Source organism: Budorcas taxicolor, chromosome 10 (assembly GCF_023091745.1).
Source record: "Budorcas taxicolor isolate Tak-1 chromosome 10, Takin1.1, whole genome shotgun sequence".
NCBI lineage: Eukaryota > Metazoa > Chordata > Mammalia > Artiodactyla > Bovidae > Budorcas > Budorcas taxicolor.
In genome coordinates, this window is record NC_068919.1 from 28,237,503 (window position 1) to 28,255,068 (window position 17,566).

Consider the following 17,566-nt stretch of genomic DNA (forward strand, 5'->3'; position numbering starts at 1 on the left):
TCTGACACCATGTGCAGAAGTGTTGGTATAATGAGCCTGATACAGACGGGAGCAAAAGCTAGAGAATTACTTGAAATACTGTATCAGGGCTTGAAGATGTGCTGGAGAATTGTGTAGGCTGGTATTTGCTTATTCAACTTAGATGATATAAAGGGCTTTGTGTGTATGAGAGAGAGAAATAGAGTATGTTTTTGCAAGTACAAAGTGGAGGGGGCTACCTGGTCCTAGGTAACTCCAAAAATATTTTAATCAATTACTGATTTCTTTCTTTGATGTATTTGTCAATTAACTAACAGAATAGGTCCATAGACTGCTTCTAAATTTGATAGTGAGTGCTTTCAAGAATTAATTCTGTAACACACTGTCCCATATCTGGGGACTAGCAGGATCACGTATAGATTCTGACCCTTGTAGGAACTTAAACTGTTCGTGGTAAATAGAAGGCAGGAGTATGTACATCCAAGACGACTCTCCTATGAATCACGGGACTTTGTCTTTTTTTTACTTTTCACCCCTTTGGCCAATAGCCTAACCTTCCCTGGCCACCCTGTAAAATAGAAATAATAGAAAGTGTTTAATTTCTTAAGTTCCTAGGCTCAACCAGATGATCTCGTTTCAGTGCTGCTTCCACCTCTGAACTTTATTTTACTTTTTCAGTTTTAAGCTCCTCATGTGGAAGAGGAGAAACCTCAGCGGAATACTGGGCTTTGGGCCTCCATCGACTTCTTCCTCTCCCCGACTCCTCCCCCAGGTCCTAAGGGAACAACATCAGACATATCCACCTTGTCAGCTCCTCTGCCTATTTTGTGGTGGCCCAAGCCCTCCCTCCACACCTAGATGGGAAACCTCAGGCTGATTTGACACCAGACTTGCTTCCCTGGGCTCAGTTGATGGCAGCACTCCCCAGGGCTCTGCAGTCTTTCTCTACTGTTCTGTTCTTTCTGTCCGCAGTACTCTAGCTTTCACTACCTCTGCCATGCTGAGCTAAGTTCTAAACCATTCTTTCCAAATTCTGCTCTATCCTGTGTACTAGAACTCTGTCCCATTGCTTCACCTGCTCATCAGTGCTCATGGCCTCCCTGCGATGTACGACAGGCTCTTGACCTTGGCCTTCAGGATTCCACGGGACCTTGCTCCAAACTGTATGTAAGGAATACTCTCTTCAAGCCAGACTTGGACTCTCCACCATTGCCTGTGTGTTCTCTGAGCCTCTATGTGTCTGCTTCTTCATCCTGGGAATGTCTCACATCTTTCCCATTGACATTCGCTGGCACTTGTCCATTTACAGATTATGAGTGCTTGGAATGGACTTGGCTTGATTCATGATGATTAATAAATGGGTGCTTTAGCTGTCTGCCTAAAGCAGTATAACAGTTGGATTTCCACTCATAGCTTTTTGCCTATGGTGATACCACTGTCTAAAACATCTTTGAAGGTTAAGAATGAGAGGAAAGATGGTTTCATTATTCTTTCCTTTAAAATGAGAATATTTGCTTGTAAAATTTAGTGATTTTGAGGTATGGAGTATTCAGGCCAGCATTGTATCTGTACTGAGTATATGGATGGGGCATGATTGTACAGCTTTACTCACCATACTTAGTTTTTAAATGGAAACAAACAAGGGTGGGCAAACAACCTTAATTCAGATATGCATATTATATTATTTTTATTCATCAGTCCTATCCCTGTTAAAAGTCTATGTTTTTCTTTTTCAAAACCCCATGCTGTCTTTATCGAGGAATTTTCCTGACACATAGCAGCAAGACTCACTCTTTGGGATTTCTGGGACACCTCTCTTATCTATAGACATTTATCTTATTCCTGTTACTACCCCCAGGACTATGCTGGATGCTGGGATTATCAAGCTGTGTAGAAATAATCCCTGACTACAGACCTTCCACGATCCAGTGTTAAGCAATTTACAGCTTCTTAAAATAGACTCTTTTACCCAATATAAAATATGAGTGGTGCCGTGGAAGAGGTAAAGAATCAGTATTTAATGATCCAAAGGTCAAGGAGCATCCTTCCAGGGGAGGAAACTTTTCACCAAGGCCTAGGAGGATGAGGGGCAGGAAGGGAGAAAACCATGGAATGTTCAGGAGTAGAGAGATGTGTGGCTGGAGCTCAGGGGGCCTGGGAACAGTGGAAATGGTAAAGGATGAGATTGGAAGTGTCACTCAGGGCCAGGAAAGGAATGGACTTAAAAATTAGGCCTAGGCGGCTGGACTTTACCCAATATTTAAAGGAAAGACATCTGAGGTATTTCAAACATCAAAGTAAATTTTTGATTGAAAAAAAATAACTTGGGTGGTATGAAGAAAAGTGCTTTGATGGGAAAGATGGAAATGAGAAATTAAGATTAGGTTAGTGTTCTAAATAGACCCTAAAAGTGAAAGTGTCAGTCACTCAGTCATGTCCAACTCTTGGTCAACCCCGTGGACTGTAGCCCTCTAGGCCACAGGCTATCCACGGAATTCTCTAGGCAAGAACACTGGAATGGGTAGCCATTCCCTTCTCCAGGGTATCTTCCCAACCCAGGGATCAAACCAAGGTCCTCCCACATTGCAGGCCATTTCTTTTTTGTCTGAGCCACCAGGGAAGGCCAAATGGACCCGAAGTTATCTTTTATTTCCCTTAAGACATTCAATACATTATTTTTCATAATTAGAGTTATTCACACATATACCTTTTCTATTAACACTTCTGAAGGTGGGCCTTGAGTGGGGTTTTAAAGGACCAAAAGGGTTTAAATAGCAACTGCTCCTATCAGAAACACTCAAGTATTCTAGAAAGTGGTAGTCTTCTTTCTCTAATTCTTTCCAGATGTTAAAGCAGAAAAGGCATTATCAAGCATTAAAACATGTACAGTGTGTATAGTTAACATCACAGTAGTCACTATTTGTAGGTACTATTTTGATTTCTCATAATGTTCTATGAGCTCGGTTGAGCATGCATCTTGTTTTAATGTTTTCAGTAAGTGAAATTAGACCCATCCTATGAATGTGTGTCAGAGAAGGCAATGGCACCCCACTCCAGTTCTTGCCTGGAGAATCCCAGGGACGGGGGAGCCTGGTGGGCTGCCATCTGTGGGGTCGCACAGAGTCGGACACGACTGAAGCGACTTCGCAGCAGCATGAATGTGTGTGTGTGTGCTCAGTTATATCCGACTCTGTGTGACCTCATGGATTGCAGCCTGCCAGGCTTCTCTGTCCAGGGGATTTGCCAGGCAAGAATACTGGAGTCAGTACACTGAACCTAATAGAACAGAATGTGCCAGGATCATGTAGTAAGTTTTGCTTCCATCCATAATAGTCATCTTGGTCTTTTTCTGAATCTTGAGCTTATTCCTTCATCAAGATAAGAAACCTCTTTCTGTCCTTACCTCCCACTGGAAGGCTATTCCCCCAGACACTCATAGAATTTGACCTGCTCAGCTCTTAGCTTAAATATCGCCTCTTCAAAGAAGCCTTCATCCATCAGCCTCTCTAAGGTTGCTTATTGCTCTACTCTTTCTTTACATCATTATCTGTAACTATTTACTTGTTTATTTTCTATCCCCTAAGCTGGAGTATAAGTCTCATGAGACCAAGTGCCTTCAATGTCTTAGACACATTTTATTTATATAATCACAGCATTTTAGAACAGTTTCTAGAACTGGGTGCGCATTCAACAAATATTTATTCAAGGGCTGGGTGAATGAATAAATGAATGTCGCCAGAGCCCACGCCCATTCTCCAGTCCCGTCCTCCCTACGTGTTTTCCTCCATTTCCTAGCACACTGGAGGGGAATTGGCTGAGGATATAACCCATCAAATTGTATACCTGGTACCCAGACTGATTAACTTTTGAAACTCAAATATTTACTCACCAGGAAAGGAAGCCAACAGATCTTTCTCTTTCCCATTAGTTAAGATCACTTGATTATATGTAAGCTTGCAGTTCTATGTAGTACCTAGTTTAGAAATGAACATCTCTGATAAATTATTTTTAGAATTTTGCCTTGTCTTACTGCGTTTTCATTGGCTGATTTTTATAGGAAACTATTAGAATTTACATAAAATAGACATTGTTCCTGGCTCTTTTTTGTTTCCTTCAAGTATCAGACATTTAAAAATGCCTGGTCCTTCTAATAAGTTAGCAAAATCATCTTATCTCCATGCATAGTATAACAGTCCTGGGAGGGTGAATTCTTTCTTTCTTTCCCCAAAGGACATTCTTCTTCTGTGGTTTTAGATTGGCCTCTTCAGAAGTGTAATTTTCCTATGTCTTGGTGGAGTCTGAGATGACTGACTTTGTCACTTGCCTGTTAATCGCTTCTTTTCTCACTGCTCCATGTAGCTGAGGAACAGCTTGCTGATTAACTCCTGAATTAGAGAAGGTGCCCTGTGAAGGAATTTTAAGTACATTTCTCAGTATTCTGTGAAGTTACATGATCTTAGCTCAGTTAATTAGGTTTATTAAAATTGTATGGAGGGGTTCATACAATTCTAAACCACAGAAGAAGCAAAACAATTTGAAAGCAACCTGCCCTTTACCTTGATCCCTACCTTTTCCAAAACCATGGTGTAATGCCAACCAACAGAGTAATGGTTGATGAGCAGAATTTTAAGGCATTCTAAATATCACTGGTTGGTTTAATAAAATTAATTAGCCTGCCACGGAGAAAATTTACTAGCATGCTGGTTAATTTCACAATGTAAAGTCAGAGAAGGGTGGTGGGGTTGAGGGAACAAACCTTATTAGTTTTGAATAATTATTTAAAGATGTGGAGCTGCCTATTTCAAGTACTTTGATTGCCAAATCCATTAAGGCTTTAAAATCTCCATGTTTGTATGCTGGTATATATGGGAAGGAATCTCTTTAGATGAAATCACAGGCATATTAGTTAACAGCTAAATGACTTATTTAAGATACAGAACAACAAGTAGAATCCAAATAAAACCATGGAAACAAGAACTTGCCTTAAGACTTGCTCATGGGAGGTTTCCATAATCTTAATTTGCCATTGATGCAATTATTGCTTTTTCTTGTCTTTTTAATCCAAACAAGATGTTTGCAGCAGCCATGGAAAGGTGCTTGAAATCACATGCCTGAATTCATTTAATTTGCCAACATCGTCTTTTTTCTCTCCCTCTTCCTGGTAATGGGCAAGCGTCAGTTCTGGTGCATTAGGTATTAAATCTCTTCAATTACCAGGCGGGAAGAAAGATTTAAAATTGTGTTTCAAACCTACTAACTGATTTAGTTTTAAAACACAAACACTTCTCCTGCGGAGCCTAAATTAAACTGCAGAAAGGATGCAGAGCTTGAGGAATTAAACCAGGCAGGGCCAAGGCTTAGGCCAGCAATCAGAACCATTTTGGTTTCTTTCACAGGGCCCCCCTGGTGCAGAAGGAAAGGGGGCAAGAGCATGTCAGAAGACAACCTGTGTGAGAGAGGGCAAACGTTTACATTGCTTGGTAGCTGGACCTGGAGTAAATGTTAGTGCAGCAGAGTCCGGTCTAACCTCATATCCTTTCTCTTTCTCTTTGGGTGCTCGGCAGCCATTTTTAACGTGGACGATTCTGTGGTTGATCTGGAAACCCTGGCAGCCTTATATGAAAACGTGAGTATCAGAGTTTCCAGATTTCTGTATCTTAACTAACTTTAAAAAAATGTGTTAATGTCTAAAAAATCATTGTATGTGACTCTTCCCACCCAAAAAATCACTGATCCTTTCATATTCTTTGATGGTGGGAATTTTGACATTGCGTGGAAGAGAGTAAGGTACAGAAAAGCAAGCTCAAAGGAGAGTAAACATGAGGAAACACTAGGTTCTTGACATCCCTCCCCCACACTGTGGTATCTGGGTTAGTAGATTTCTTTTACAGGAGAAGGTGGTTCAATGGGGAGGCCACATCTGTGCCACAGAACGCAGTCCTGTGATTTGCAATCAGAGTGAATGAAGCTAAGTTACCAGCTTAATATTGGTGTATAACCAGTGTTATCTTCTGAGGAATGGGGATGTTATCTCCAGCTTGGATGATTACTTTTAGTCCAAGTAAGCTGATGGCATTGAATGTGGGAAATAGTATCGGATGGTGAGTGTGTGTTTTGAATTTAGAATGAGATATTCAGGTTTGAGATCCAGCTCTGTCATGGACAACTGAGTGGCCTTGAGTCAGTTAAACTCCTAAACCTGTTTGATCCTCAGTACAATGGGGATTATAATAGGCTCTACATGATTTCTGTGACTATTAAAATAGAGCTCGATATATATAGCAGTAGCACTGTATTTTGAAAATGAGCAACACTGTATACATATATGGTCTTTAAATGTGGATTATATGTGTAAATAACCAGAGTAATTGACAGGATTTCTTGAGAATATGACACAGGAGAGTCCCAGTTCCCATAATTGTTAACTGCTCTGGTTCACTGACTCCTTTTAGATTTGAATATATAGATTGAACCAGATTCTTCTTTACTGAGTGATGCTATTTCCCAGAGCTCTATAGCATGCTTCGGTTACCAAGCTCAAAAAATGATTCAATACTTCGATTCCCAGGGACTTTAAACCTCTCACAGAAAATTTCCATAGTGTGATAATCCAGTCTAGCAGGATTTCCAATTCCCTTCATGTTTTTACATCCTTTTTGTATATCAGGAACTGTTTAGTATCAATATAATATGATGGGTGGGAATGTCCCATGTTTCTATTAGGAAGGCTTTCATTAATAAATAAGAGGATGTATGAATCCTAGGCCATCCTGGCACATGTGTGGAATACCTGGAGGGCAGCATGGAATTACGGAAGAAAGATGTTTCACGTCAAGCTCTTTACCAGGTAGTTAGTCTAAGCCTTGGTGGAGTCCTCTATAACACAAGGATGCCATGCTTGATGTTGGAGGACTTCTTAAAAGGCAAAATGCCTTTTAGGGGCTTTTAGTTGTTACCTCAGGCTCAGGACTGTGCATGTGGTGGGTACTTGTTAGCTTACAGTAGCAGTAAGCTGCATATAACTGACATAGGTGGATAAATTGAGAAAGTATGAGACCAAATGGCAAAGTAAGTAGTGCAGACAGAAAATACTTAGAAAAGTCAGAGAGAGCCTGCTGACCAGAAATTTAAAAATCAGGATCCTATGTAAGTTAGGAGGGCTGTTTTGAGGATGAGGAAGCAAATGCTAAGGAGAGCTTGAACCATATCCAGTCTTACAAGGAAAGACACTAGGCATTTAAGGTAGCAATTAAATTCCTGGCTTGTATATCCAGCTCAGGTACTTATTTGACCATTGGGTTTTAGCCAGTGATTTTCAAACGTTGGCCTGAGAATCACCTGGGTGGCTCTCTGAACCCCTCTTAAGAGTGTTGGCCCTGCTTCCTGCATAAAGTATGTCCAAGGTGTGCTCAGTGGCACTAAGTCATGTCTGACTCTTTGAGACCCCATGGACTGTAGTCCACTAGGCTCCTCTGTCCATGGAATTCTTCAGGCAAGAATACTGGAGTAGGTTGCCATCTCCTCTTCCAGGGGATCTTCCTAACCCAGGAACTGAACCTGGATCTCCAGCATTGGCAGGCAAATTTTGGCAAATTTTGGCAAATTTTTTTTTTTTTTTTAAACCACTGAGCCACCTGGGAAGCCCTATACCCATGATAGGGCCAGCAATTGCAGTTGGCATTTCTAATTAGTGACAGGTGATGCTGATGGTCCAGAGACCGTACTTTGAGACGTATTGCTTTAGACAGATTCTCACTGCTCATTTTTGTGTGTGTTTTGCTTCTATTTCAACACAGAGAGCCCAAGAGGATGAACTCGTTAAAATAAGAAAGTATTATGAGACATCCAAAGAGGAAGAATTGAAGCTGCTGGATAAACCTGAGCAGTAAGGATGCTTGAACACTTTTCTGTTAATAAAAGGAGAAGGGCCTTCCCTATCTTCCTGCCTCCAGCTCCGAATAACCACATCTAAGCTGTGCCAAGCTCAGTCACAGCAGCGTCATTCCCGTGACCTATTGCATGCAGCAGGATGACCTGACTGCCGGGAAAGGCAGCTGGGAGATTTGTGCTGCTGGGTAGCATGTCTCAAGCCCTCACCCCACCCCTCATGACTCCCCTTTTCTTGTCCTAGCAAATCGTTAATTCCTCCTAGACTAAACATTCTGGCCAAAAGGGTAACTGAGGAAGGAAGAAGTTACTGCTCCGTTTAAGGTTCTGCTGATGCAGTTGAAAGAGATGATGTCAGAGTCACAGGATTTAAATTGATTTTCCTAAATATCGTATCCAGTAAATGTTGCTGCGTGTGCCAGCTTTCTCCCCACACTCTCCACCTGCTCTGCCCAATTTCACTGTGACTTTTCATCCTTCATTTGCACGTGCTTACGCTGCTCTCCAGTCACTGTTTAGCGATGTCTGCTCTCTAGTTTGAGGTGTTCCACACACTCTTGTTCTTTGCTGGGCTCTTGGGATCTACAGCCCCCCAGGTCCACCTAGGACTCTGAGAATGTGGGTCCCAAGTGGACAGAGGGCTCCTTTGCTTGTTGCTCCTTTGAGTGCTTCCTGCCCAAGGCAGGGTACCCTTCTCAGCTTGGAGATGAGGGGAGGGATAGGAAACAGAGGAAATTGATCGAGTTTAGGGTAAGTGGGACTTCCCTGGTGGCTCAGTTGGTAAAGAATCCACCTGTAATACAGGAGACCCAGGTTCGATCTCTGGCTGGGGAAGATCCCATGGAGAAAGAAATGGCAACCCACTCCAGTATTCTTGCTGGGAAATCCCATGGACAGAGGAGCCTGGTGGGCTACAGTCCATGGGGTCACAAAGAGCTGGACATGACTTAATGATTAAACCACCACCAGAGTTATAAGTCAGCCCCAGAGACAGGTGAACGGCTTGTCCTGAAACCTTCATACCTTGCCCTTGATTCCTCTAAAATGCCCCATTTCCTTTGGATTCCAAGGTCCAAAAATCATCTCCCAGTGACTGGGTGGGGGATTTTTAGGTTTGCTCAGTTACTGACAAACCTTTATGGTAATTTGGGGACACTTCAATGATTGGCTCTCATGTGGAGCATATGCCAGGACTCTCCCCCCAAAACACACCCAAAGTTAGTTCATGAAGCCTAGGAATTTTGTGACTCAGTGGGCTCCCCTGCCCTTCAGTTCCATCACCCTGAGTCCCCATCCTTACCAACGCTACCCCTTACCCATCACACAGTCAATCCCATGTCATGCTTTCTAATATAATGAGTTAATTTCCATTAAGGAGCTAATGACTGAAAATGAAAAGACTAATAACGGATATTTAGGCACAAAGCCATGGAAATATTTGAGGACTGACTTAAGTCAGCTCTAACAAGATACCTTCAATTGGGTGACTTGCCAACAACAAAAATGTTTATCTCACAGTTGCTGAAGCCAGAAGTTTGAGATCCAGCTGCAGCCATGGCTGGGTTCTAGTGAGAATGCTCTTGCATGCTGTGGACTGCCAGCATCTCTTTATATCTTCACGTGGCAGAGAGCAGAGAGAGGAAAGAAGCTGTTGTGTCTCTTTTCTGCAGGGAACTAACCCCACTCATGAGGGATTAACCCTCAAGTACTCATTACTGCCCAAAGTCCCTACTCCTTAAAACTATCACATTGAGGGTCAGGGTTTCAACATATGGGTTTGGGGGGACACAAACATTCAGTCCATAATAGGGACAGTAGGACATATCAAACATTTGTTGTTCTTATTCAGTTGCTAAATCATGTCCGACTCTGGGACCCTATGGACTGCAGCATGCCAGTCTCCTGTGACCTCTGTTATCTCCCAGAGTTTGCTCAGATTCATGTGCATTGAGTCAGTGATGCTATTTAGCCATCTCATCCTCTGGCCCTCCTTCTCCTTTTGCCTTCAATCTTTCCCAGCATCAGGGTCTTTTCCAGGGAGTTGGCTCTTTGCATCATGTGATTAAGCATTTGGGTAGTGCTAACTATACCACATTAAGCAATGATCTTCTAAGCTCAAAGTTGGAAAACTTTACCTATAAAGAACCTGGCAGTAAGTACTTTAGGCTTGGTGGGCCATTACAGTCTGTTGGAACTATTCAAGTCTACCGTTGTAGTCCAGAAGCAGCCATAGATGATGGACGTGCCTGTGCGCCAACAACATTTTATTTATGGATACTGAAATTTGAATTTCCTATCATTTTTACACGTCATAAAATATTATCCTCTGTTCACTTATCCCCAACCATTTAAAAATGTGAAAACCATTCTTAGCTGATGGACCATACAAAAACAAGTGATGGGCTGAATTTGGCCTGGGGTCTATAATTCACCAACCCCTGCTCTAAGCTATAGGAAAGCCAACCTGGTGAAATGAACAGTGGGTGTGGCTCCTGGAAGGGGTCCCCTTTTTCTTCTGTGTTAATGCCTTTTTGGTATTATTTTACAAGATTAATTGCCAAGACAAAAAGTAATGGTAGCAGGTAATTAACAAAATGACTTCTTGTTCTTGCTTTCTCTACTGAGGATCTGGATAGAAGAGCATTTTTATTATTTTAGTTTATTAAAAAAATTTTATTGGAATATTATCACCCAGAGTGAAGTAAGTCTGAAAGAGAAAAGCAAATATATCAATACACACAAGTGGAATCTAGAAAAATAGTACAGATGAACCTATTTCCAAGGCAGAAATAGAGACATAGATGAAGGGCATTTTTAAAGTTTGTAAGTGGTCATTTTAATGGCTTCCTTATCATGCTAAGCTCTTACTGACAGCAGAGAAGATGGTCATATTGTCCTGATGATGTGTTTGGACTCAGTTGCTAGAGGGTGAGGCCCAGAGAGGTAGGGCCTCCAGCCCTAAGTGAATTTCACCTTTGCTCCCAACCTCCTGCACAGCACAGCATTTGTTTGATTTATGCCAGAGTCTGATTTTTTGGCCACTTACTTGCCATTAGCTCCAAGTGAGTTGACTATAAGCATGTTTTACATACTGGAAAATATGAATCATTTATAGTTTCAACATTGCAGTTTCCTAAGATTCCTGTGGTGCCCAGTCCCATAAATTCGAGTCTGGAGAGCCTGGCTTCATCACTCACCTCATCAGCTTTCTTGAACATGGGGCCAGATGTAGGAAGCCATTTCCCACAGAGATGTCATCTGCTTGAGACTAGGCTCTCTGAGAACCACTCTCTCCAGCGATGGTCCTCAACTCTGTTCACACTCTGCTTGGGGTGGTAGTGAGGCATTGGGAGCTTCTATTGCATTTGATTAGGCCTGGTGTGTGCTTTTTCTGGCCTGAAGTGAGGATACCATATATAGCCTATTGGGATGCTCTACTTATGGGCTTCCCTGATAGCTCAGTTGGTAAAGAATCCACCTGCAATGCAGGAGACCCCAGTTCAATTCCTGAGTCAGGAAGATCCCCTGGAGAAGGAATAGGCTACCCACTCCAGTATTCTTGGGCTTCCCTGTGGCTCAGCTGGTAAAGAATCTGCCTGCAATGCAGGAGACCTGGGTTCGATCCCTGGGTTGGGAAGATCCCCTGGAGAAGGGAAAGGCTACCCACTCCAGTATTCTGGCCTAGAGAATTCCGTGGACTGTATAGTACATGGGATCGCAAAGAGTTGGACATGACCGAGTGACTTTCACTTTTCTCTTATGCCCATAGCTCCCTTGCCCTCCTGCCTCCCCAAATGAAGACACATTGACTTTTTGAAACAAGGCTCTGTTAGCATCTTCTCCTGTGGAGGAACATAGGTTACAACATGCACAGACAGAAATGTTATCATTCAGGGTTCCGAGGGATCATTAACCAAATATTAATCCCTTGAAAACAGTGGGCCTGTTGCGTCATTCCTGCTATGAGCTGAGTTACTGTGAGGTGCAGAATATCTCTCCTGTATACAGACTCTAGTTACAGTCCACCCTGGCAAGACCATCTGGCCTTAAGGACAGAAGGGGAAGGACCCTAGTCTGTGGCTCTTTGGGGATATTTAGTCCTTCCTATCTATGGCCCTAGCGTAGACTAGTCCTAAAGAATATCAGTCCATAAATATTCATGAGTACCATGAGCTAATAATGCCCAAGACGCCCTCCTTGGGGATGGGTAAAAGAGTGCTTATCCCTTCCCTTATGGGTAGAGTATAAAACCCAGTTGAGAAGAGGGGATAAGATGTTAGACATTTCATAGCCTTTGAGGTAACATTCCCTGGTGGCTCAGACAGTAAAGAATCCTCCTGCAAGGCAGGCAACCTGGGTTCAATCCCTTAGTTGGGAAGATACCCTGGAGGAGAGCGTGGCAACTGACTCCAGTATTCTTGCCTGGCGAATTCCCATGGGCAGAGGAGCCTGGTGGGCTAAAATCCATGGGGTCACAAGGGGTCGGACACGACTGAGTGACTAAGCACAGCACAGCACATGCTTCTGGTACTTTCTCAGATAAACGGGAAATGGTGCTTTCCTCGAGTTTTCATTTTTCCCATATTTGCTACTCCTCACCTTCTGCTAGGTGACCAGGCCCCAAACCCACAAATCATTCTGGACTCTTGTCAATATCTCACGGGCTGGGTCAGCTTCTCTGGGTCTGGCCACCTCAATTGCTTTCTAACTATTTGCCCCTGTACATCCACACTGGTAGCCCTCTCTCCTACCCATTAGAATATTCCAGCTATCCCCAGCCGCAGATCCGCTATAGCCTCCAGTCAATCATCCAAGCCTTGCCAGGACAATTTTCTAAAACAAGAAGCTGGAAGTGTCACTCTTCTGTGTCCAATCATTCATTCATTCAGAAAAAGCTTGAAATCTGTGTTTTAGAACATGAAGCTCCATTTTAGCTCCTTCTCACCTTTGCCCATGAATGTCAGGCAGCCTATCTAGGCTCTCACTGGCAATTTCTCACACACGGCCTGCGCAAGCACCAGAGGGCTCCCAGAGACCTGGGCTGACGTGGTCCTTCCAGGGCTCTGACTGCAATGCCCTGCATGTGGCATCCATAGCTCCTGTTCCAGGTCCCATCACCAAGATCACTCATCAAACTCCATAGTAATTGTGGATTTATTTCTCAGGTGATCAAGAAGCAATTATATATAAGTTAAATTAGGTTCTCAGGTCTTAGCATGGTGCCTGGCACACTGTAAATGCTTCATCTAAAAACAATAAAATTCTTGGTGACTGATGCTATAGTATTTTTGGTGACACATTTCCTAGAGTCCAATCTAAAAGTAATGTGGAATTTCTGAATTCCTTTCCTGACTCAACTCTGGATATGTGTTTTGGCCCCTTCTCCATACACATTGGGTCTTTAAGGTTCTCTGAGAGCCTTCCTAGTGCCAACCCTAATTCCAGTAAAGCTTTGAGCCCAGGAAACCTTATAGTTCTATTTCATTTTTTTCTGGGTAACACAGATTAGTTGAGGCTATGGGCTCATCTCCTTCTGTGGATCCTAAACCTCCTTTCTGGACACTAGTTATGAATGATTGTTTATCCAGCATTTCCTTCTTCTCTTCTAAGTCCTTGCTGGTAAGCTGGGGTGTTGATCTGCATATTCTTACCATCAGTTCTTCACTTACTGTGTCCACTTAAACAAGGAAGTGTACCTTCTCTGGGATATAGGTCCTACTTTGGGAGTAGTGTTTCATGGTTGTATTTGGAAAGGGAGAAATGCAGGGTGCTATTCAGCAGCATTTGAATATGTCAGACTTCCCAAGATTCACTTACAGGACCAGGTGCCTCCCGGCCCACAAGCTTTTTACTGCTTGCGTTTGTGAAAACTGGTGATACCCCTGATTTCAGTCATAAATGAATCAGTGGTTTGAAACTAATTTTAGCAAAGAAGCAATTTACATATAGTGTGTAATTTTTTCATCTTGTTCTGATTCAGAATTCTTTTGGGTTTTCATTTTTCTATCCCATCACATGGTTTTCATAATAATCAAAAGTTACAAAACCTTAAAACAAAGGTATGTTTTCTTTTATGAGCATTCTTTGCTTCATCTCAGTGCCATTAAAAAGAAAAAGGATTATGACCTGGTTGTAGAATGAATAAGAAAAACAGTTGATTATTAGAATTATTATTAAAACCCAAGTGTCCCTAAAAGAGGGCACAGAGTATTAACTAAGAAACGTTGGGGGGTTATGGAAAAAAGGGGGCTCCAGCTTTGCTCCTATGTAAAAGTATTCTTGGTAAGAGGTTACAAAATGTCAAGGTATTGATGTTACAATTTGACTAAGACTTTCAGAACTATCAGTTAATCATCATTTCAACCCCAGAATGGATTTAATAGCTGTTAGTGGATTCTCTCCTCTTCTGGATTCATTTCCAACTCTTTCCATCCATTTTAGTTTATACCCCTTCCTCGGGTGGTTGGCTTCGAGAATATGTAACTCTTCCAACTTAATTTTGCAAGGGGCTTCAGTGCCCAGCTGCTCAGACAGTGAGCTTCTGTGTGTAGGTCAGGACTCACCTTTAGCTTTTAAGATCTGTCTTGCTGTTTATTTTTAAGAAACTTTAGATTGTTTTCGCTTAATGAGTGCCTGCCTTGTTCCAAGCGTGGAACTATGAACTCTTGTCTGTGTAAGTAAGTCGATGTGGAAAAGTAAACACCTGTAGAATAGAATCATTATGACTATTACAATTGATTGAACAGGAAAATAATAGTAAGCTCATTTCAGAAAGAGATTTCTTTTAATCACTTGCCTGTAGACATTTGCCTCGTCTTCACTTAGCCTATGTTAATACGCCATTAGAAAATACTGCATTATAAAGGGAGTCGATTGTGTTGTTTTCTTTTTTTTTTTTTCCAGACTGTAAAGATTAATGCTTCCCATTTGGGTTTTAGTCTTATTTGGGAAGCAGGAGATAGATTAAACTTGATGTGGTTCAGTATACTTGCATTAACTTTCTGTTCTTAACTTATACATCATACGTTTGTTCACCATTATAGAAACCCATTAATATATTTTTAATTTTTAAAAATTCTATACAGTTTTTAAATATTACTTTCCATTTACAGCTATCACAAAGTAGCTGTGTTGTAAAGTGTATCTTTGAGCCTATCTTATACCTAGTCGTTTGTACCTTCCACTCCCCTAGCCCTATATTGCTCCTCCCCCACTGGTAACCCCTGGTTTGTTATCTGTATCTGTGAATCTGCATCTTTTTGGTTATATTCATGATTTGGTTATATTTTTTAGATTCCACATATAAGTGATATCATATAGTACTTGTCTTTCTTTATTTCACTTACCATAGCATAATACCCTCTGAGTCTATCCATGTTGCTGCAGATGGTAAGATTTATTCTTTTTATGGCTGAGTAGTATTCCATTGTGGAGAAGGAAATGGCAACCCACTCCAGTGTTCTTGCCTGGAGAATCCCAGGGATGGGGGAGCCTGGTGGGCTGCTGTCTATGGGGTCGCACTGAGTCAGACACGACTGAAGCGACTTAGCAGCAGCAGCAGTATTCCATTGTGTGTATATGTGTATAGCATTCCATTGTGTGTACATCTTATTTATCCATGTATCTATTCATGAACACAGATTGCTTCCATATCTTGGCAGTTATAAATAATGCCACTATGAACACTGGGGTGCATATATTTTTTCAAATTAGTATTTTCAGTTTTTTTGGATGTATACTCAGGAGTGGAATTTCTAGGTCAAAAGGTAATTCTGTATTTAGGTTTTTGAGAAACTGCCATACTGTTTTCCACAGTGGCTGCAACAATTTGCATTCCTACCAACAGTGTACGAGAATTCTCCTTTCTCCACATCTTTGTCGACATTTGTTAGTATTCTTTTTGATGATAGCCATTCTGATGGGTGGGAGGTGTTATATGGAAACCCATTTTGAAAAGTGGCTTTGTTGTCCACAGTAGAGCACATCCCTTGAGTTTGCTTATTTGATACCTTTTATGATGGTTCAATTGACATTGTCAAATAAGGAATGCTCTCATGGTGAATCTTTTTCTGCTGTCTTTTTATTTCCTGTGTGACTGTATATGAAGTCAGCTGATTCATTCTTAATTTTTACAGATTTTTGCATGAGTTAGCCCAGATCCCTAATTTTGCTGAACGTGCCCAGTGCATAATCTTCAGATCTGTCTTTTCTGAGGGTATCACCGCCTTGCACCGAAAGGTAGAGATCATCACACGAGCTTCTAAGGTATGTGTGCTGCCTAATTCAAGGATAACTTTGCCTTTCTTGGGGGTGGAGGAGGGAGTGGAGAGTGGGAAAGATCAACTTGAGTCCCTTTGTAGAAAACTTTTTGCCTTAAGATTATGTATTTCCCTGTGACGATTATCCCATAACTTTGTGTGCATGTAGGTGAATGAATAAGAAAGGAGATGCAGATTGATAGAGGATAAAGAGGAAGAAAAAAAGAACACTTCTACAGATTTCTCACATATTCCAAATACCTCCCAATATACATACTGGCCACTTAAAAGCAACCTTAATAGTATAGTGTGTTTTCTACTCTGTCCAAGATTGCAAGAGATTTGCCTTAAACCAATGCACTGGATCATCTGAAATGTGTTTACATAGTGAAATATTGTAAGACGATTCCAGAGACTTGATAAATGAAATAAATGATTATGGCAATGAGTGATGGGCCAATAAATTTTGTTGGCTTCATCCCACTGGTGTTCTTTATAAATTCTTCAGCTTGGCATTTTCTCCCAGTGACCTGCATCCTTAACCACATGATGATCCTTCATAAACACTGTAGTGTTTAGTTGCTTATTTGAAGGCATTTTTTTTTTCCCTTCTAAAACATAAAAAATTTCAATAAAGCGTAAATATCACCAAGGTATATAATATGCACCTTCTGATAATGCCCTAAAAAGCAGGAGCAGAGGTCAGCTTGGAGCTGCACTTGGTTTTCTGTCTTTACCCTGAAATAAAGGAAAATAAAGTCGACTGAAATTATAGAGAAGGGAGAAAAGTATCAATTTGAAAATTTGCACTTGGAGCCAAAGAATGAGAGAGAAAGAGGTGAAACAAATGAGAGAGGAAGCTGAAGAAAACCCCAGGACGCTTGAAATTGTAAAAGTTAATAGACAAATCAGCAAGCGCTTAATAAACAGAGCCTGTGACCTCGAAATACATTATTGTAGTTCACCTCTGAGGGTTATTTCCAGGGATAAGGAAGCATAGGCATGCTGTTGTATCTACCCGACATTTAACTATGCTGTTTATATAGAGACAAGTGTCCAAAACCGGATCCTCAAATGATCTTAGAACCTTTTGTATTTAGAAGCCATCAAATACAAAACCTAACTGTAACAACTCTCATTTCAATTTCTGAATCCTTTAAAATAAGTATTTAAAAAATAAAATTGGCTCAAATAGAAATGTAATATTTAATATTCAGTGTTAAAACATGTAGTTTGTAATTCACTGAAATGATAAAAAATGATGGCTGTTAACATATTTTTTTAAGACACTTATGGCTTAATGAAGTGTATTTTCTGTTTCACCAATTGTAAATCCCGTTGGTAACAGGCCAGCAGACAGACTATCAGGCTCTTGGTGAACATTTGTTGTTGAATGAACATAGGTGCATTTGGATTTCAGCCTCATAATAATTATTATTTTT

The 17,566-nt window shown here is 41.3% G+C and overlaps 1 protein-coding gene across 1 annotated transcript in view; it reads left to right on the forward strand.

Moving 5' to 3' along the window:
- The window catches only part of FMN1 (formin 1), a 432,398-nt gene that overhangs the window by 263,058 nt on the left and 151,774 nt on the right, over positions 1–17,566 (forward strand). Inside the window, exons 8-10 of the mRNA XM_052647085.1 lie at positions 5,544–5,605; positions 7,776–7,864; positions 16,002–16,131. Of these exons, the coding sequence (XP_052503045.1) occupies positions 5,544–5,605; positions 7,776–7,864; positions 16,002–16,131 (281 nt within the window). The remainder of the gene's footprint in view (positions 1–5,543; positions 5,606–7,775; positions 7,865–16,001; positions 16,132–17,566) is intronic.